Below are 22,022 nucleotides of genomic sequence, written 5' to 3'. Positions count from 1 at the left end.
CCTCATCTTCTCTTTCTTGGCCTTTAAAACCGATTCCCTGACTGCAACAGAGAGAAGAGTCCATTATTAGGATGGTTTGGGTCGTTCACTATCCCCCTAACCTGTAGATGAACGGAGCTCGGTCCGGATGATGCGCTCAGCTGAACGCACCACCCTCTGGAGAGCATGCCTGTCTTGCTTGGTGCTGTTTCTGTACAAGGTTATGATGTTTTCAGTGGTGCAGAAAACACCTACTGTCAGAACAACTAAAGTGAGTCTGAGGGTTCAGGTGTGCTGCATCTCCCCCAAATGTATGTTATAGCAGTTTATACAACAGTTCTGACCTTGGTTGGAACAACACTGTTGATATTTGTGATAATTGTTGATGTTTGGGCTTTTTCCACACCATAACTGTATTACTCCGATAATGCGTTGCCAAATAACAACAAGCTTTATTCAAACAAACCTTAGTTTTGTATTTGTGCTAATATAAAATGAGAAATTGGTAAAATAAATGACTTTAAAATAACATTTGACCTGCAGCCTGTCCAGCCGTCCATCCATCCATCCTTCCACCCAGCCATCCATCCATCCATCCATCACACTATTGTCCATCCATCCATCCATCCACCCATCTATCCATCCATCCACTCATTCATCCATTCATTATTCCATCACACCATCCATCCATTCATCCATTTATTCATTATTCCATAACACCATCCATCCATTCATCCATTTATTCATTATTCCATCACACCATCCATCCATCCATTCATTATTCCATCACACCATCCATCCATTCATTCATTTATTCATTATTCCATCACACCATCCATCCATTCATCCATTTATTCATTATTCCATCACACCATCCATCCATCCATTCATTATTCCATCACACCATCCATTCATTCATTCATTATTCCATCACACCATCCATCCATCTATTCATTCATTATTCCATCACACCATCCATCCATCCATTCATTCATTTATTATTCCATCACACTATCCATCCATCCATTCATTCATTCATTTATTATTCCATCACACTATCCATCCATCCATTCATTCATTTATTATTCCATCACACTATCCATCCATCCATCATCTGTCCGTCCGTCCATCTGTTTGTCCATCCATCCATCCAAAGATGTTTATCATAACAGTTCAGACTAATTGAACAGTAGGGTGTATCATAACCCTGCATTTGCCATGGTTTTGCATCTAAAGCATGAGCCAGGTCTTTTCTCTTCACTCGCAGCACCCCTCCCCCTACCAGACATGCTCATACACACATGCACGCCCATCTTACGTATAGACACAGTCTCTATGACAACGACCCCCATTGCCATGGCACTAGACCCCCTTTGTACCAGCGTCACAGTGATTTCTGGGTTTTCCAAGACAATATAAAAATGGCACATGAATGAATGTTATTGTAAGTATTGTATTGTATTATTGTTTTATCGACCTGCTACCTTTTTATTATTTATCGTTTGATAAACTATAGAAGCATCTGTTCGTCAATTACAAATGGCAGCTGTTAAAGCTTTTACTGCCAATCTCAGCAACCTTTTTACCTGTGTTCACCATGGGTTCCATACATTTCAGTGTAACGATAAATAATTCAGTGACTTCAGAGCTAGACAAAAGGTGTGGAACGTGTTTCTCCAAACAGAGATTGTGATTGTAATTGTGATTAAAGGCAATGTATGCTTTTATAAAGGGGGTCAAAATTTTTACCCACTTACCAATGCATGTTTGCCATTTTAACAGGCACAATGTAACCTCAGAAATATAAGAAATAACTAAAACATTTTTGCATACTGTACAAAATTAGATGGAAAAAGGATAAACCCCTGGAACTGTAAATAAAAGTATTTGGGTCATTCCTGGGATTGGGTGCCTTTTGGACCTTAAACTGTTTTGAAAATGAAACACTGTTTTTATTTGTTTTTCATGTTTTATTATAAAAAGGACGTGTTATACTTTTCCAAACTAATACTGGTCAAGCTAAATTACACATGCACCTCATATACACTGTGACGTTCACCATGTTACGTATTAGGTTGTAACAGGGTGGATCATAACAGGGTGGACATTCTGACATAAAATTAGCCATTAGCTGGCGAGTGAGCAAAACCATGCTAGCATAAAAGTGAATTCAGACAAAGAATTCTCTGCTTTTAGTATGATTATTTTTAAAATTATCAAATCGTATTGCTTTTTCTCATGTATTCCATAACAGGGTGGACATGTTATGGTTGACCATTTAAGACTGAGGAGTTAGCCACAGTTGTTTTCCCTCCAAAAAGATCATGTGAGCTCCAGGAAATGATGTCAGTGTGCAAAACAGCTCTTCATTTTAAGAGACAGTAGTAAGAGATAACAGGGTGGACGGCAACTTGAGGGACGTGTGAAAATTTACATTTACATTTACATTTTCTGCATTTAGCAAACGCTTTTATCCAGAGCGACTTACAGAATTATAAAATCCCTTATAATCAGCAATAACATGAAACTCATCAAGAAAAAATCCAAGGTTTAGAGGGAGACTGAGAATTTTTTTTTATATATATATATTTTTTTTTCCCATCTTTTTTCCCCCAATTTTTATCCCCCAGTCTAGTGGTGTCCAATTACCCTGTATGCGTCCTCTATACTGATTCGACCCTTCACCGCTGACTGAGGACACCTCTCAACTGACACACGCCCCCTGCGGCACGTACAGTCAGTACAGACTGCATTTTTCACCTGCACGAGTCGAGTTCATACACTTGACAGGCACTGTGCACGGAGGGCCACACCCCCATCAGCATTATTCTTCAGCACTGTTCAGGCGCCATCAGTCAGCCAGCAGGGGCCGCAGTCGTACCAGTTATGAGGACCTATGATCCGACTTTCTTACCCGCTAACCCTGAACAACAGCCAATCGTTGTTCATACTGCCACCCAGCCTAGTCAGAAAGGCAGAGCTGAGGTTCGATACGATGTATTCGAAACCCCAACTCTGGTGAGCTAGCATACTTTACTGCTGCGCCACCTGAGCGGCTTGGGGAGACTGAGACTTAAGCAAACCTTTTAAACAGTATTGAAAGACTGAGATATTTTCATTAAACCTCATATATCCATCACTATGGGGACATGGGAAAACCTCTGGTATCTAAGAGATAAAAACAGTATGTATACAGACATTTTATTTGGGGGGGGTAGAAAACATTGTGTTTAGTATTTGAAAGTGTTAATTATTTCAGTAAGATGTTTAGAAATTGTATTGTTTAAAATGTACTTAATAAATACAGTGATCAGTACTGGGGACACAAAAGACCTTGTAGGAAAGACCCACTTGCATAATTATTACACCAAATTAAACATGCGAAAACACATCACAAATGATCATTTTATTTATTAAATGCTTATAGATATGTAACACCTATACTACTCATGTAAACTCCTCCCTAAACTTAATAAACTTGTTCTACACTCAACAGTAACAACTGTAAACAAACACTTCTGATGACCAGACATCTGGCTTTCACTCGTTTTGCAGAATTGTTTTTTTATTTAGCCACATTAAAGAGCTGTCGAAAGACCTGCTACAACTTTCTTAAGGGCCCTGATGGTTCCCCTCTCAGTCTACTTCACATCTTTGCTAGAAGATCTGATTTAAGTGATGTGTAGATTGAACAGGACTGGCAGTAATCAAGCCTGAGTGTCTGCTTTAATTCAACTCTATTAAGAACTTAATTAGGATCATTGTTAGGCTGAGTGACTAAGAAGGCACTTTTAAACACAGCAATTGGTGTTGGATAACTTCTTTTCTTTTATAAATGAAATAACCAAGTGCATTTTGTGTTTACTTAAATTGCATTTGTGTGATTGACAGTAATATTACTGACAATAACTGACAGTAATAAAAAAATGCAAAAATTGAAGTCAATACTCCACAGCATTTTGAACATACACTATATTGCCAAAAGTATTCACTCACCCATCCAAATCATTAAATTCAGGTGTTACAATCACTTCCATGTCCACAGGTGTATAAAACCAAGCACCTAGGCATGCAGACTGCATCTACAAACATTTGTGAAAGAATGGGTCGCTCTCAGGAGCTCAGTGAATTCCAGCGTGGTACCGTGATAGGATGCCACCTGTGCAACAAGTCCAGTCGTGAAATTTCCTCGTTAAGTGGAAGCGATTGGGATCGACAGCAACTCAGCCACGAAGTGGTAGGCGACGTAAAATGACAGAGCGGGGTCAGCACAGAGTCCTGACTTCAACCCGATAGAACACCTTTGGGATGAATTAGCCAGGCCTTCTCGTCCAACATCAGTGTCTGACCTCACAAAAGTGCTTCTGGAAGAATGGTCAAAAATTCCCATAAACACACTCCCAGAAGAGTTGAAGCTGTTGTAGCTGCAAAGGGTGGGCCGACATCATATTAAACCCTATGGATTAAGAATGGGACGTCACTCAAGTTCATATGCGTGTGAAGGCAGACGAATACTTTTGGCAATATAGTGTATTATTAAAACAACCAAAAAGACATTCTTGGAAGAGTTGAGGGTAAAAGAGGAAAAGGATGGAAAGCAACAAGAGGGATACAGTTAGAGGAATAATAAACTAGCCATTAAGAACAGTAACAACTTTAAACAACAAAGAAGTGAACAGGATGATCTGGAGGAACACTTCCCATATAGACGGCACTGAACAACAACAACAGTCATAATAATAGTAAAAATACACTGGGTGACACGGTGGCTTGGTGGGTAGCACTGTCGCATCACAGCAAGAAGGTCCTGGGTTCAATTTCCAGATGAAGCAGTCTGGGTCTATTCTTTTTTGAGTTTGCATGTTCTCCCCTTGTCTATGTGGGTTTCTTCTGGATGCTCTGGTTTCCTCCCATAGTCCAAAGACATGCAGTCAGGCCAGCTGGAGATACTAAATTGCCCTAGGTGTGTGTGTGTGTGTGTGTTCGCCTTGAATATGATAAGCGGTGGTAAAACAGACAATGAATGAAAAGATTGAATGAACAATAAGCAAGACCATTAGCAATGCTGCCATCTAGTGACTCTCAGTGGCAGTTACAGCTGTAAGCGTTTTGGAATTATGTCATACCGTTTTGGCGGGAGGCAGAAGGAAGGCTGTGTTGCTGCCTAGTAGCTGAGGAGAGGAGAGATGGATCAATATGGCCATCTGTGTGTCTGTATCTCAGTAGGAGGCGTCACAAGCCTTGCCATTTTTTCACCTGGGAAAGTGATTATGTGCCTGGCAAATCAACGCTCATATAATAGAAAGTGTATGAAGTGTGAATTGTTTGAATTCGTAGTGTTATTAGATGTAAGCCACATACCATTTCTCTTAATAATGTGTATCTGTTTCATCGTTTTCATGCCAAACGTTCCATAAAGATTCAGTAATGATTAAATCTGCTGACTGGAGAGAACATGGACCGTGCCTGTATTTACCTTGGACACACTTTTAGTTCAGTGAATAATAGAAGTAGTGCTCACACCCATAGGGTGCACCAGGTTCACTGAACTTGCCTCATATTTGTTGGCCACACATAAGATCAAAAGACCACTATCACAAATCAGAGGTCATGAGTCTTTAGGCTAGAGTTCAAGTCAAGTTACGTTACGAGTCTTTAGGTTAGAGTCCAAGTCAAGTCACGAGTCTTTAGGCTAGAGTTCAAGTCAAGTTACGTTACGAGTCTTTAGGTTAGAGTCCAAGTCACGTCACGAGTCTTTAGGCTAGAGTTCAAGTCAAGTTACGTTACGAGTCTTTAGGCTAGAGTCCAAGTCAAGTCACGAGTCTTTAGGCTAGAGTTCAAGTCAAGTTACGTTACGAGTCTTTAGGTTAGAGTCCAAGTCAAGTCACGAGCCTTAAGACTAGAGTCCAAGTCAAGTCACGAGTCTTTAGGCTAGAGTTTAAGTCAACTCAGGAGTCTTTAGGCTAGAGTCCAAGTCAAGTCATGAGTCTTTAGGCTAGAGTTCAAGTCAAGTCATGTGTCCTTAGGCTAGAGTTCAAGTCAAGTCATGAGTCTTTAGGCTAGAGTTCAAGTCAAGTCATGTGTCCTTAGGCTAGAGTTCAAGTCAAGTCATGTGTCCTTAGGCTAGAGTTCAAGTCAAGTCACAAGCCTTAAGACTAGAGTCCAAGTCAAGTCACGAGTCTTTAGGCTAGAGTCCAAGTCAAGTCACAAGCCTTAAGACTAGAGTCCAAGTCAAGTCACGAGTCTTTAGGCTAGAGTCCAAGTCAAGTCACGAGTCTTTAGGCTAGAGTTTAAGTCAACTCAGGAGTCTTTAGGCAAGAGTCTAAATAAAGCCACAAGTCTTTAGGTTAGAGTCTAAGTCAAGTTACGAGTGTTTAGGTTAGAGTCTAAGTCAAGTTACGAGTGTTTAGGTTAGAGTCCAGGTCAAGTTACGAGTCCTTACGCTAGAGTCTAAGTCAAGTTACGAGTCTTTAGGCTAGAGTCTAACTCAAGTTACGAGTCTTTAGGCTAGAGTCCAGGTCAAGTGACAAGTCTTTAGGCTAGAGTCTAAGTCAAGTTATGAGTCTTTAGGCTAAAGTCTAGGTCAAGTTATGAGTCTTTAGGTAAAAGTCTAAGTCAAGTCACAAGTCATTAGGTTAGAATCTGAGTCAAGTCACAAGTCTTTAGGCTAGAGTCTAAGTCAAGTTATGAGTCTGGGTTAGAGTCTAAGTCAAGTTACGTGTCTTTAGGTTAGAGTCTAACTTAAGTCACGAGTCTTTAGGCTAGAGTCCAGGTCAAGTCATGTGTCTTTAGGCTAGAGTTCAAGTTAAGTCACTAGTTTTTAGGCTAAAGTTCAAGTCAAGTCACAAGATCTCAGGCTAGAGTCCAAGTCAAGTCACGAGTTTTTAGGTTAGAGTCTAAGTCAAGTCACAAGTCTATAGATTAGAGTTTAAGTCAAGTCACTTTGTCTTTGGGCTAAAGTCAGAGTCATGTCACGTTTTCTGTAACTTTCACACCCTGCCTTGATGATAATGGAAAAACGCTTATTGCCTTTTTTGTTTAATTGAATTTTCTAATAGGCTGATGAAATGTTATTGTTTCTGTTATTTTGACCACCCCTGTATTCATTTCATTTACATGTTTTACCACTTCTTAATTCTGGTCAGGGCTGTACCCCTGTTTATCTATTTCCAAAAGAAATAATGTAATAACACATATAAATAAATAATGTAATGATAACTTGTATTTAATTGTGTTTACAGTCCGGTTACCTTTAATTACTTCAGAATGTAAAATAATATTTTGGGGTTAAATATTATACTTCCTGTAAAACATGCTGTATTGGCTTGTCAGCACTTCTTTTTGAAACAAGACCTCATTGTTTACATCTGAAGGCTCTACATCGTTCCCTGGTGTGTTTTCTAATCTGTTCTCTCTGGCTAATCAGACATCTATGACCGTCGTTTTGCGGCTTGCTGAGTTAGATATAAATCGCATTTTGAATCACCATTAGGGTGTAAGGTAAAAAAAAACAAGACAAGGGGCTCGCTGCACAGGAATCGATGCTTTAATGTGTTTTGGTTTGCAGTTATGGGAAATGTTCAGCCATTTTTTTTTTTTCAGCAGTATGAGGTTAAAGCTATATTTACATTAAAAGATTTAGTTATACAAATTATGCACAAATACAAAAAATTTATAATAATTGGACACCTGACACAAGGACAGTTCATGTCCTGTTTTGTCCATTCTTGTGGAAAGGCTTTTTATTCAGCCACAGAAAAAAAATAAATAAATAAATAAATAAAACAAATAAATATATATATATACCGACGAGGCATAACATTATGACCACCTTCCTAATATTGTGTTGGTCCTCCTTTTGCTGCCCCATACACAACAAACTGTGATGCACTGTGTATTCTGACACCTTTCTATCAGAACCAGCATTAACTTCTTCAGCAATTTGAGCTACAGTAGCTCGTCTGTTGGATCGGACCACACGGCCAGCCTTCGCTCCCCACGTGCATCACTAAGCCTTGGCTGCCCATGACCCTGTCGCAGGTTTACCACTGTTCCTTCCTTGGACCACTTTTGATAGATACTGACCACTGCAGATCGGGAACACCCCACAAGAGCCACTGATTTGGAGATGCTCTGACCCAGTCGTCTAGCCATCACAATTTGGCCCTTGTCAAACTGGCTCAAATCCTTACACTCGCCCATTTTTCCTGCTTCTAACATCAACTTTGAGGATAAAATGTTCACTTGCTGCCTAATATATCCCACCCACTAACAGGTGCCGTGATGAAGAGATAATCAGTGTTATTCACTTTACCTGTTAGTGGTCATAATGTTTTAATTATCTGGTCGGTGTGTATATATATTTATATATAAGGTAGCAAAACTGAGTATGTAGGACGACTCAACTTTAACTTTGTAAGACTTACTTGAGTTATTAAAAATAAAAATACAAAAAACCATATATTTACATTTAGGATGAGCATTATTATAAGTATATCTTTAACATGTACTTTAATGATTATTTTCTAGTTAGGGTAAATATTCACCATTATTTCAACCTAAGTAACCTAAGAGTATTTAACCTGCATTATTTTACAAAATATCATGCTGACAATAATAGAAAGATGAACACACAGTTTGTCAGAGCTTGACGCATATATGGCATGATGCATGATGCCCTTTTATGAGTTGGCACCCCAGGTAGTGTATATTCTTCTCTTATACCGAGTGTTTCCAATGGCACCAGACCTACTGTAACCCATAGTAGCATAAAATAAAGGATTACTCACTCACTCACTGTCTTAACCGCTTATCCAATTAGGGTCGCGGGGGGAGGGGAGTGCTGGAGCCTATCCCAGCTTTTCAATGGGCGCAAGGCACACAGTAACACCCTGGACGGGGCGCCAGTCCATCGCAGGGTAGACACACACACACCCATTCACCTATAGGGCAATTCAGTGTCTCCAATTAACATGACTGCATGTTTTTGGACTGTGGGAGGAAACCGGAGCTCCCGGAGGAAACCCATGCAGACACAGGGAGAACATGCAAACTCTGCACAAAAACGACCCGGACCGCCCCGCCTGGGGATCGAACCCAGGACCTTCTTGCTGTGAGGCGACAGTGCTATCCACTGAGCCACCGTGCCGCCCAAATAAGGGATTAATTAAAATAAAGAAAATAATAAAATAATAATTAGTTTAATATAATAAATAAATAAATAATATGGATTTTTATTTGGTAACAAATCACCTTTATTAAGTTTAGACTGTTGTGCAATTTGGATGGAACATGGAGTTGATAAGTGTTAATCAGTTGCGCCATCATGTGGTCAAACCTTGAAAGTCCATGAGCTAAACTACATTTGTTGTGGGGGAAAAACATTAATTGAAAGAATAATAATAATAATAATAATAATAATAATAATATAAGCATGATTGGGAGTGGAGTTGGCTGTGATTTGCGCGCACTGATGGGTTTGAGAGCAGACTGAGACTGGCTGCTCCAGTGTAACTGGTTTACGCAGCGCATTATCGGATCACTTTACAGGCTGTTGGGTGTAACCCGATAGGAGAAAAGAGGAAAGGATAAAGAGATGAGAGTGGATGCGAGCGGCTGGACTCGAGCATCAGGCGCAGTTTGCGCACATCGCTCAGTTTGCTCCGTGTCAGTTTATTTGAAGCGGAAAGGCGCAGTTTTAGTGAACGCACCTCCCTGCGCCTGCCGCATCCACAGCAGCTTCCCCAATGAATCTTTAATGAGCGCTTAGAAGTCCTAATGGCTTGTCACTAATGTCCATTAATGATCTCTGAATGCAGCAAGCCCCGCCCCGATGGCTTCTCGGCTTGGTCCTTTGGGACGTCTTTTAATATGGTTAAAACTTTGAAAACATCTTCCTGCTCGCAGTGAAGCATCGCTCGACTGCCCTATTCCTCCTCCAGACTCTCTTCGTCTTTCCATCCATAAATATGACCTTTCCTCTTAGAAAATCTACATCAGGTATGGATCCACTGCACTGCTTTGATCTTTTGTTATTGTGATGTCATAGAGGGAACTTTGATCTGAATGATTATAGATGATCAGGAGGAAATAACATGTGGTTTGGTGATAAATCTGACTTACTAAACAGTTGGACATTACTAGTACTGAAGTATCTTGTTTTGAACTCGTAGCTGTCCATGGTACTGAAATGGAATTTGTCAGGTATCCATTAAAAATGGACACTTGATATAAATGTTTAGATATTTTCCACCAAAAACATTTATGTAGAACTATTTTATTTATTACAATTCCTTCTGGTCAAACTCCATATTTAGTTGGTTTTCTAAGATCCTTTGCATTTCCAAGCTGCTTAACCTCTGTTGATCTGCTGACTTTAAGACATTGGGAACACAATAAGAAAACAATACATGTGTTATAACTTTTGCATATGTCACACTTATCATGTCACCTCGTGTTTTATTTATATTTATTATTCTTAAGTCAGGAAATAATTAGCAACCATGCACTAATACTTACAGAAAACAGAATGTCTTTATTTGATTGATAAAATCAACACACAAGCTCAACATTTGACCAGGGGTGTGCAAACTTTGGCATAAGACTGTAAGTAAACTGAAAGACATATTTGTAATAACGTAAATATTATGTTCATGTGCAAATGATGCACATATTTTAATTAAGTACATTTAGTGTAATCTTTTTATAATGTAGAATGCTTTCATTGGGTGGCATGGTGGCGCAGATACATTGGTTCTGAGGAAGTGGTTTTACTCCTTGGCTTAGGTTACTGCCTATGGAGTGCTTGTTATGTTCTTTTGGAGTTTATTTAGGTACTTAGGTATCCTCCTATCTCTTAAAAACATACAGGAGGTAGATTAGAAAGTGTTGTTTTATGAATGCCACAGTGTGTATTCCTGCTTTGCATAAAGTGTTTCGGGTTAATACCAGACCCAGAGCAACCCTTATACAGGGTTAAAGATGTTACTCGAAAGAAAAAAGTGGTCTACGTTTACTGGCATATGAACCATAAGGGTTACTGGGAATTTTATTTTCCACTTGTCTATATTATCTCATTTTAAGTGCCTGTCTTACACTTAAAGTAAGACAAACTGTATTAAGACAAAAAATATGATCATACATAGACCTATCTGATTATACCCTACACCTATCTGATTATACCAAAAAGTATGACAAAAGGGGTGCTGAAAAATGCTCATGGCAACAATCCAATTTGGCTATTTATTTAATATTAAACATTATGTTTAATCCCATGAATTTGAAAAGATAAGCCATCACAGCACTAGTTCATATAATAAGTGTGTACCCACTGAGCTTTTATGAGCTACATTTTCCATATAGATGCACTGTGTGGGAATAATTACTGAATGTAGTCCATATGTTGCTCTGTACACTTTATCACCCCTGTCGACCCCATCCATCAATAAGTGTATCAGGTGCAGTTCTAAACACCATAGTGTCCATGCTGAGGGAAGAATAGCACTCCAACCAAAAAAATAAAGCCAACAAGGTCCTGTTATTATAGAATAATACACATTGTGCAGGACAAAAGTGGAAACAAAGTGGTTGCTCAGCAGTTAAGGTCATTAACTAGTAATCAGAAGGTTTCCAGTTCAAGCCCTACCATCGCCAAGTTGCCACAGCTGGGCTCCTGATCAAGGCCCTTAACCCTAAATTGCTCAAACTGCATTCAGTGATAATTGAAAGAATAAAAGCGTCTGCTAAAAGCCACATATCTAAATGTAAAAATAGCTCTAGTTTCTTAACTGTACACCTACAATGATTACTAATAACTACAAATTCCAGTAACACTACTGCACCTCATACAGTCATGCCAGGAAAATACACACTACAATATAAATACCCAATTAGTATTATTGCTGTGCTGAAAGTGATCCATTACTAGAGAATGTGTGATCGGTGTGAATCCTGTGGGGATCTCTTTTGAATAATGGATGCGAGGGGTTGACAAGGTGCACAGAGCAACAGATAGACTACAAATATGAGACCACTAGAGAAAACGCCTGTACTTTTTAATTTTTAATAATTTTTTATTTAATACAATGCTTTTTCATGATAAATCATACAATCAGCATTACAATTAGAGAGGATAAACGAATCCTTGCAACATTTACATGAATTTCAGAATTTCTTAGTGATTTGTGTGACCATATTTATAACAGGTCAAAAATAGCTGCAATAGTATTAGCTTAAAAGTTAAACCCTAGATGATTAGTAGCTTTAATCCACATGCTTAGACATACAAAATCACCTTAGCATGTGTTTCAATAGAAAGGATGAGACTATATGATACTATATACTACTATGTATATACTACTATATAATCTGAACTATACACTATATATATAACTATACTATACTTTACATTCTGTTTTACCACCGCTTTATGCTGGTCAGGGTCACCATGGGTACCTATGATTGGGTAAAGGGCAGGGAACACCCTGGACCAGTCACCTGTCCATTACAGAGCAAACACACACAAAGACATTCACACCCACTCATACAGCGCAATTTTTAGTAGCTCTGATTGGTCTAACTGCATGTCTTTTGGGAGTAAACCCACATGGACTAAGGGAAAACATGCTAACTTTACACAGAAAGGACCCTGGCTCTTTCTGCTTTGAGACCTTGCCATGCCACCTAATAAATAAACCTTAATACAAATATTGCCATGCTTGAGGAATATGCAGTATGCTTGTCTTGCCTTGCTTTAATACAATTGGAACTTTCTTTACCCCACACAGTGATGTACAGGGAGTAGTTCTAAAGTCACTGAGCTTCCCTCAAAAATGAAATGTATTAGCCCACCCTTAAACTTCAGTATTTGGTACGTGTTTATGGTGAAGATCCAAGCTTGTACAGCAGGTGGCACTGTAGCCAAACCTACTGCAGACCAGTGAGCATGTTTTAATCTGTGCTTGATTGATTGGGGTGGAGGTTGAGAGTGGTTCAGGAAATCATTGATGTGCCAAGCAGACATGGTCACATCCCAGTAAACAAAGCAATCAGTGAGTATAGCACACGGATGTAATCTAAACTGTAAATAATCTTTGTTGTTTCAAAAAGCAATAATAATAATAATAATAATAGTAATAACACTACTATTAGTAATGATATTAATAATAATAATAATAATAGTAATAACACTGCTATTAGTAATAATATTAATAATAATAATATTAATAATAGTAATAACACTACTATTAGTAATGATATTAATAATAATAATAATAATAGTAATAACACTGCTATTAGTAATAATATTAATAATAATAATAATAATAATAATAATAGTAATAACACTACTAATAGTAATAATAATAATAATAATAATAATAATAGTAATAGTAATAACACTACTATTAGTAATGATATTAATAATAATAATAATAATATTAATAATAATAATAATAGTAATAACACTACTATTAGTAATAATATTAATAATAATAATAATAATAATAATAATAATAATATTATTATTATTACATTTCCAATAGTAATAATTTTAATGTTATTTAATTTGAAGGGAACATTGTTTCTCCTGCATATAAACAATCTACTGGGATGACAAGCAAAAGCTCTTTTCAGAGATTACACATTTCCTGTTTTTCACCCAGGCTGATCATTATGCAAACATCAACCTGCAAATCACACTAGTCCTTAAGGCCCTTTATTTTAAAATCAAAATTTTTGTCTCTCTTTAAATTCATGGTCTTGCTAGAAGATTTATATCTAAAATGCTATATGTCACATGAAGTCACCAAGGTACCATTTATGTACTAATGTATATCATGTTTATATTTAGTTTTTTTAATTGATTTACATGATCAGATTCATAGATATCATAATTCAAATGATAAAAAACACATTACATTATTTAAATAAATGCATTATTAAAATAAGTGTTTTTATTATTAATCAAATATAGCAATTAGCCTGAGATTTGCAATGATAGGTCAATTATGTAAAACAAGCTACTTCACTAATTAAAGGCACACACTGGAAAAATGAAAGTACTTGTGTACACTATGCTCATACCAATAAGGGTATCTTTTGTACCCTAAGTATGCACTGATGTACATAAAAGAGTTCTTTAGTGAACGGGCGGCACGGTGGCTCAGTGGGTAGCGCTGTCGCCCCACAGCAAAACGGTCCTGGGTTCGAGCCCCAGGTGGGGCGGTCCGGGTCCTTTCTGTGCATGTTCTCCCCGTGTCCCTGTTTCCTCCGGAAGCTCCGGTTTCCTCCCACAGTTCGAAGACGTGCAAGTGAGGTGAATTGAAGATACAAAATTGTCCATGACGAGTAACTATCGTTCCTGTCATAAATGTAACCAAAGTGTGTAAAACATTAAAATCCTAATAAACAAACAAACAAACTTTAATGAACCCTGCAAGACAGAAGAGGGAGCTGGACCTGGCAGAGATGAAAATGTTGCGATTCTCATTGGGAGAAGATGTACAAAATTAGATTCAAGTTTATAGAGGGACAGTGCAGGTAGGATTTTACGGAGACAAAGTAAGAAAGGAGATATTGAGATGGTTTGGGCATGTGCACAGAGAGGGCCAAAGAGGAGGTATATGGATGTGGTGAGGGAGGACATATTGTTGTACCTCACACAAAACAATTACTTTACCTAAACAAGCTGATTATGGCTGATTGCTGATTGGGTCAGAAGATGGACATTTTATTATTTCTAAAAGAAAATGTATATTTTGCTAGTGTCAGATACAAAAGGATCTAAGGATTCAAGGCAATACAGACTTTAATTACTTGTTAGCCATATTAGCTGTGAAGATCCGGTGCAGAACAGACGAGTCTGATACAAGTCCTGGCATATCGGCTACATTTGAAGTGAGTGGATAATTTTGCAAATGCAATTTTCAGTAAGACTACCCTTTCAGACAGCTGTGTCTCAGTAGAGATACATAGTGCACACCAATAGTGTAGTCAACTCCGCAGTAGTAAGTATATACACCGATCAGCCATAACATTAAAACCACCTCCTTGTTTCTACACTCACTGTCCATTTTATCGGCTCCACTTACCATATAGAAGCACTATGTACTTCTACAATTACTGACTGTAGTCCATCTGTTTTTCTGCATGCTTTGTTAGCCCCCTTTCACTCTGTTCTTTAAAAGTCAGGACTCTCCCAGGACCACTAGAGAGCAGGTATTATTTAGGTGGTGGATCATTCTCAGCACTGCAGTGACACTGACATGGTGGTGGTGTGTTAGTGTGTGTTGTGCTGGTATGAGTGGATCAGACAGTTTTTAAATATCGTGTCCACTCACCGTCCACACTATTAGGCACTCCTACCTGGTTGGTCCACCTTGTAGATGTAAAGTCAGAGACGATCGCTCATCTATTGCTGCTGTTTGAGTTGGTCATCTTTGAGATGTTCATCAGTGGTCACAGGATGCTGCCCTTGGGGTGCTGTTGGCTGGATATTTTTTGGTTGGTGGACTATTCTCAGTCCAGCAGTGACAGTGAGGTGTTTAAAAACTCCAGCAGCGCTGCTGTGTCTGATCCACTCATACCAGCACAACACACACTAACACACCACCACCATGTCAGTGTCACTGCAGTGCTGAGAATGATCCACCACCTAAATAATACCTGCTCTGTAGTGGTCCTGGGAAAGTACTGACTTTTGAAGAACAGGGTGAAAGGGGGCTAACAAAGCATGCAGAGAAACAGATGGACTACAGTCAGTAATTGTAGAACTACAAAGTGCTTCTATATGGTAAGTGGAGCTGATAAAATGGCCAGTGAGTGTAGAAACAAGGAGGTGGTTTTAATGTTATGGCTGATCAGTGTATGTTTGTGTATTTTAGTAAACATATAGATTTAGTAAACATTAGATATAGTTAGTGATATTTCCTATGTGTCCAGACTTTAGGGACACCCTGTATTATGAAAGTGTGTAACTTTTTCCCACAATTTTAAGAATATTATGTCTTTTCCTCAACATTTTATGATAATGTTGATATACTTGCAATTTTATGACTTAATGGGATTTGAATGGATGTTGCTCAGTAGAGAAAGTTCTAGCTGAACACAAACATTTACACAGATGTGTCAAGTCCTTGACACACTAATATACAGTAGTTTATGTTTTCTGCTTAAAACTTAACAAACTCATGATGTTCAGTTTAGATGTTTAGATAGTCTCTGTTTTGGGTTGGTTTAACTGAAAGGTTTCTGTGTGGAGTTTGCATGTCTGCGTGTCTTTCCTCCGGGTGCTCCGGTTTCCTCCCACAGTCCAAAGAGTGCAAGTGAGGTGAATTGGAGGGGCGGCTCATTCCTTATGCCAAGTTCACACTACACGATTTTTGGCCAGATTTCGCTTGGCGACTGGTTTGCCGGCTCGGGAGCAACTCGGCGTTCGCTCGGCGATCGAAACTCGGCTCTCAGTCGCTATGTGTGAACTATCCAACAACTCGATCCGACCGGCTCGCCGAGCGCTCGGCGACCGGATTGAGATATCTAGCATGTCAGATATCTGATCTCAGTTGCACGTCTGGCAATGAGTGCTCTGTCGAACAGCCAATGAGAACGCAAGATACGGTGTGAGGGGAAACGCAGGAGAGGAGGGTACCGGTACATAATATAGACAGGGACATAATATAGTTTATATCAGAATACACCGGCACACACACGTTTTACAGTATTTCTGACTTGATCATTCTCTACAAAACACCAACGTTGCATTGCAAAAATATTAATTAACCTCCAACTTACTATAGAACAATCCATACTGTTCGTGTTGCCAAATCCACTCAGATTCATTTATTTTTTCCTCCTAGATTTTACGCTGCACATCAGCGCACAAACACTTTGATCACTTGCTACTTGTTGACGTGCATTTTTGGACGTGGTATCATTAAACCCCTCGTCACTTCTCGCGTTTGTTTTCGTGACAAAATGTAGTTTGGGAGACCAGAGAAGCTCGCCTGTGATTCCAGTTGGTGATAGATCGTGTAGTGTGAAACCCCCTATCACCGATCAGTCGTGTAGTGTGAAAGCCCAACCGACTGAAAGACTCCCGAGTGCAAAAGATTCTGTACAGCGACCCGACAAATCAGAAAGTCGTGTAGTGTGAACTTGGCATTAGGGCGATCGGGCGATGCACCAACAAAGGGCGAAAGGGAAGAAATTTTTTTTATCACAGCTGTGACTGTTCTGGAGTCAGTCTTGCCTCTGTATATCGCAGTCCAATCAGCGTCGAGCTGTGTTCCGTACAGTACCGCCCCTTTCGGGATTGCTCTCATAGACTCTCATGTTAAGGCTCTTTTTTTCGAACCGCAGGTGCTGCAATAAATTCTGAATGGGTTCCGGGAGGGCTCGCACTTATGTGCTTGCGTCACACGTAACCTGGTGTCGCGATCTCGTCACCATGACTACCATCACCTCAGTTCGGAGCGACTCCATCGTGTAATCAGGATAAATTAGCAACTTAAGAATTAGGGCCACCCAGACCAAATTTAAACATCAAGTATCTACAAAGGGGGGAAAATCATATAAGTTACAAGTAAATTACAAGTAAGTAATGTCATTTTTAAATAGTGAATTGTGATTGCACTTATTGTATCTCCCCAATTGTTTATTTGTACTTCTTCATTCATTGCACATCAGCCCCGATGCCGATCTTTATTCTGGATCTGCTGCACCTAAAATAAAATGCTATCTGATGAAGACTGAATGAAATTGTTAGTGTGAAAGCTTTACTTCATTTTATGATTAATGGTAAAGCTGCTCTCTCTCCACGTTCAAAGTTATTTGTGAGGGCAAACTGACAGATGACTTAAGATGTTAATTATTTAAGCTTTAATTTACCCATTGAATTTACCCATTCACCTTGGCCATCATCACAACAATTGCCCGTCCTGAGATTTGGCAGGAGCCGCCACTGCCATGACTGTATTTGATATAACCTTGTGAACTGATGAATATTGTGTAATAACCGTTTCTGTCATGAATGTAACCAAAGTGTGTAAAACATGACGTTAAAATCCTAATAAACAAACGAAAGCTTCGGCCAGTCACCTGCTAGACAGTGGCGGTTCTAGACCATGTGAGGTGGGGGGGCCAGAGGCTATGTTAGAGGGGCCAATTACTTTCTGCCCAAATGTGCATTGTGGGCATTAAGAGGAAACAGTCGATATTAAATAGAATTCAACATTTTATTTATGCAGTTTTCAGTCTACATTTTCTTGAGTTTGATGTAAACAGATCAACGAAGAATCACAATTTAAACCATCTGCTTAAATGTCATGTATTCAGTCCTTTTCTTTTTCATATTCAATTCGAGTTACATACACTGTATTCCTAGTGGGGTCGTAGGGGGGGGGGGGGGCAAGCTGGTTGTCACAGGGGCACTGGCCCCCGCTAAGTTCCCCCCCAGAACCGCCACTGCTGCTAGAGTGTTTGTTCCAGATGTTTTGGCGGGGTTATGGTGTGAATGAGATACAGAAGTGACTAAGTGACTCGTGGGTAGGCTGTGATATCTGGCTGTCTGCGCTAACAGGTGTTTCAGGGCTGCGCATTAATGCGCGAGCGCGCGCGCGCACTCACTCACTCGCTCGCTCGAGCTGCTTCTGAGCTGTTCATCACGTGCGCTGCCGTGCTGGTTTTGGTGGGATGTTGCGAGTGCGTGTTTGGATGTGGACAGAATAACATCTCTGTGTTAAGTTGTGATGTGACACATGTGTGAACGGACTGCGCATTGATCTCTCTTTAAAATGCATCAGTTTGGACAGTAAACTCGGCTCGGCTCGGCTCGGCTGGACTCGGCTCGACTCGGCTTTTCCTTTCCAGCGCAACTTCTTTGCATTTTTTTCTCACCGGATTCTCTTTTCTTGGTAACTTGACTCCTAATGAGGAATAAAAGACGCACGTGAGCGGGTAACGGTGCGCTTTCGGTGTTAGAATCCCGAGGCTGAGGAGCTGAGACGCGCGCCCGCACCCGCACCCGCACGCACGCACAGGTTTCGGGGGGGGGGGTCTCGGAGGCACCCTGGCTATGGCGGCGGCGATCGCCAGCTCCCTGATCCGCCAGAAGAGACAGGCGAGGGAGCGCGAAAAATCAAACGCCTGTCGATGCACCAACAGTCCGAGCAAAGCCAAAAGTCCATGTGAGAAACCCAGCCGCCTTAGTGTCTTCTCCCGGGTCAAACTCTTCGGTAACAAGAAACGGAGGAGGAGGCGACCAGGTGCTGAGATGTTCATCATGTACATCATCTCATACATTTATTTGCAGTCTAATACATCACGTCTTCACTTGATCACGCGTTCTTTCTCATGCTTATTTGTTATTTAAGTACACCCTAATATTAGTATGTGATGCCATCTCCATCAGTTCTTACACTAACTCTTATTCATCAGTACTTCATCTTTAATAATCTTCATCCTACTGATCTCCATCAGTTCTACAACTTTGTGTTTCATACCTATCAATCAATCAATCAATCAATCAATCATATCATCAGCTACAAGATCTATCAGCTATCAGGATGTGTTGTCCTCTTCACCACTAACTGCTACTACTACTTAATTCAACTTTCATTTATATCTCCATCAATCTGTCAGCTACAAATCTAACATTTCCATTAATCATTTACTAACTTCATCCATTCATCAACTACTGTCTCTGACATCACTCTTAATGCATCAGCTTATATATCTTATATCTTCATCAGTTCATGTGCTACGACATTTAATATCACTATCAGTTTATCTGCTACAATATCTAATATCTCTTTCATATCATCAGCTACTAGTAAGATAGTGATATCTTCATCCGTTCATCAGCTACTGTCTCGAATATCTCCATCAAGTCTTCAGTTACTGTCTCTAATAACTCCTTCAACTCATCAGCTATCATATCTAATATATCTATCAGTTCATCAGCTATCATATCTAATATCTCCGTCAATTCATCAGCTTATGTCTCTAATATCTCCATCAATTCATCAGCTTATGTCTCTAATATCTCCTTCAATTCCTCAGCTACTGTCTCTAATATCTACATCAATTATTTAGCTACTGTCTCTAATATCTCTATCAGTTCTTCAGCTACTGTCTCTAATATCTCTATCAATTCAGCTTTTGTCTCTATCTCTATCAGTTCTTCAGCTACTGTCTCTATCTCTATCAGTTCTTCAGCTACTGTCTCTAATATCTCTATCAGTTCTTCAGCTACTGTCTCTATCTCTATCAGTTCTTCAGCTACTGTCTCTATCTCTATCAGTTCTTCAGCTACTGTCTCTATCTCTATCAGTTCTTCAGCTACTGTCTCTAATATCTCTATCAGTTCTTCAGCTACTGTCTCTATCTCTATCAGTTCTTCAGCTACTGTCTCTATCTCTATCAGTTCTTCAGCTACTGTCTCTAATATCTCTATCAATTCAGCTTCTGTCTCTATCTCTATCAGTTCTTCAGCTTCTGTCTCTATCTCTATCAGTTCTTCAGCTACTGTCTCTATCTCTATCAGTTCTTCAGCTACTGTCTCTAATATCTCTATCAGTTCTTAAGCTACTGTCTCTAATATCTCTATCAATTCAGCTTCTTTCTCTAATATCTCCATCGTTTCTTTAGCTACTGTCTCTAATAACTCCTTCAACTCATCAGCTATCATATCTAATATATCTATCAGTTCTTCAGCTACTGTCTCTAATAACTCCATCAATTCTTCAGCTACTGTCTCTAATATCTCCATTAGTTCTTCAGCTACTGTCTCTAATATCTCTATCAACTTCTCAGTTACTGTCTCTAATATCTATATCATATTATCAGCTACTGTCTCTGATATCTCCTTCAGAAATGAACTACTAACTGTAGTATTTCCACCAATTCATCAACTACTGTCTCTAAAATCAACCTTAAGGCATCAGCTGCAATAGTTCATATCAATCTCAATTAATGTGCTACCAAATTTAATATCTTCAGTAATTCCTCAGTTACTGTCTCTAATATATCCAGCAATTCTTCAAGTACTGTCTCTAATAACTCCAGCAATTCTTCAAGTACTGTCTCTAACATCTCCAGAAAGTACTCAGTTACAGTCCCTAATATCGCCATTAATTCATCAGCTACGGTCACTAATATTTCCATTAACTTTTCAGTTACTGTCTCTAATATATTGACCAATTAAACAGTTACCATACATTTGGTATTTATCAAATAATCAGCTGTAATATGTAATACCTCCATCAATTACTAGTCAGCAATCAGCTACTGTCTCTAATATATCCATAATTTATTTAGCTACTGTCTCTAATATCTCCATCAGTTCTTCAGTTACTGTCTCTAATATCCCAATCAATTAATCAGCCACTACACCTCTTACATTTAGCAATTCAGCTATTGTTTTTAATATATCATATCTAATATATCCATCAGTTGATTTAATTCATGTCTTTAATATCTTAATCTGTTCATCAGCCACCATACCTAACATCTTCATCAATTATTCAGGTACTGTATGTAATATCATCACCATCTATTTGTCAGCTACTAATTCTTAAATATCCATGATCAGCTGCAAATTCTAATATCTCGATCAATTCCCCAACTACACTTTCTAATATTACAATCAATTAATGAGCTACAATATCAAACATATTATTTCATTGACTAATAGCTCTAATAACATTAATTCATCAGGTGGCAGGGTTGCTGTCATGCTTGCCACTTAAATAAAGTACCGATCTACTAAGTTATTGGCTTAGGGATATCCACTACTACTACCAATCCATTTATTTTATATAATTCAGCTTCTAATTTTCTTTATTCTATCTTTATTCGTTCAACTCTAAATCTTAATCAGTTCATCGGCAATCAAGTTCTACTACAACTTCTACATACATCAGCTATCTAGAATATTACATCAATTCTTCATTGTCATTTTTTCAGCTGTCTACTTGTCTATGGTCAATCCATATAAGTATCTTTTAATCTTTAAATAAGTTGGTTTTTTGATATACTTTTCTAAGATA

General features: G+C 38.9%; 1 protein-coding gene across 3 annotated transcripts in view; it reads left to right on the top strand.

Moving 5' to 3' along the window:
- fgf13a (fibroblast growth factor 13a) overlaps positions 1-22,022 on the top strand; it is a 144,709-nt gene that overhangs the window by 79,982 nt on the left and 42,705 nt on the right. Inside the window, exon 1 of one of the 3 annotated variants that reach the window (XM_062999819.1) lies at positions 9,916-9,978. The exons of 1 other annotated variant lie outside the window; for it this stretch is intronic. In XM_062999819.1, the coding sequence (XP_062855889.1) occupies positions 9,948-9,978 (31 nt within the window). In that variant the 5' untranslated portion in view covers positions 9,916-9,947. Of the gene's footprint in view, positions 1-9,915; positions 9,979-18,922; positions 19,239-22,022 lie in introns of those variants that run through there. One more of the 3 variants, XM_062999818.1, reaches the window with a different exon arrangement.

This window comes from Trichomycterus rosablanca, chromosome 8 (genome assembly GCF_030014385.1).
Source record: "Trichomycterus rosablanca isolate fTriRos1 chromosome 8, fTriRos1.hap1, whole genome shotgun sequence".
Lineage (NCBI taxonomy): Eukaryota > Metazoa > Chordata > Actinopteri > Siluriformes > Trichomycteridae > Trichomycterus > Trichomycterus rosablanca.
This window is presented reverse-complemented; position numbering and strand designations above follow the sequence as displayed.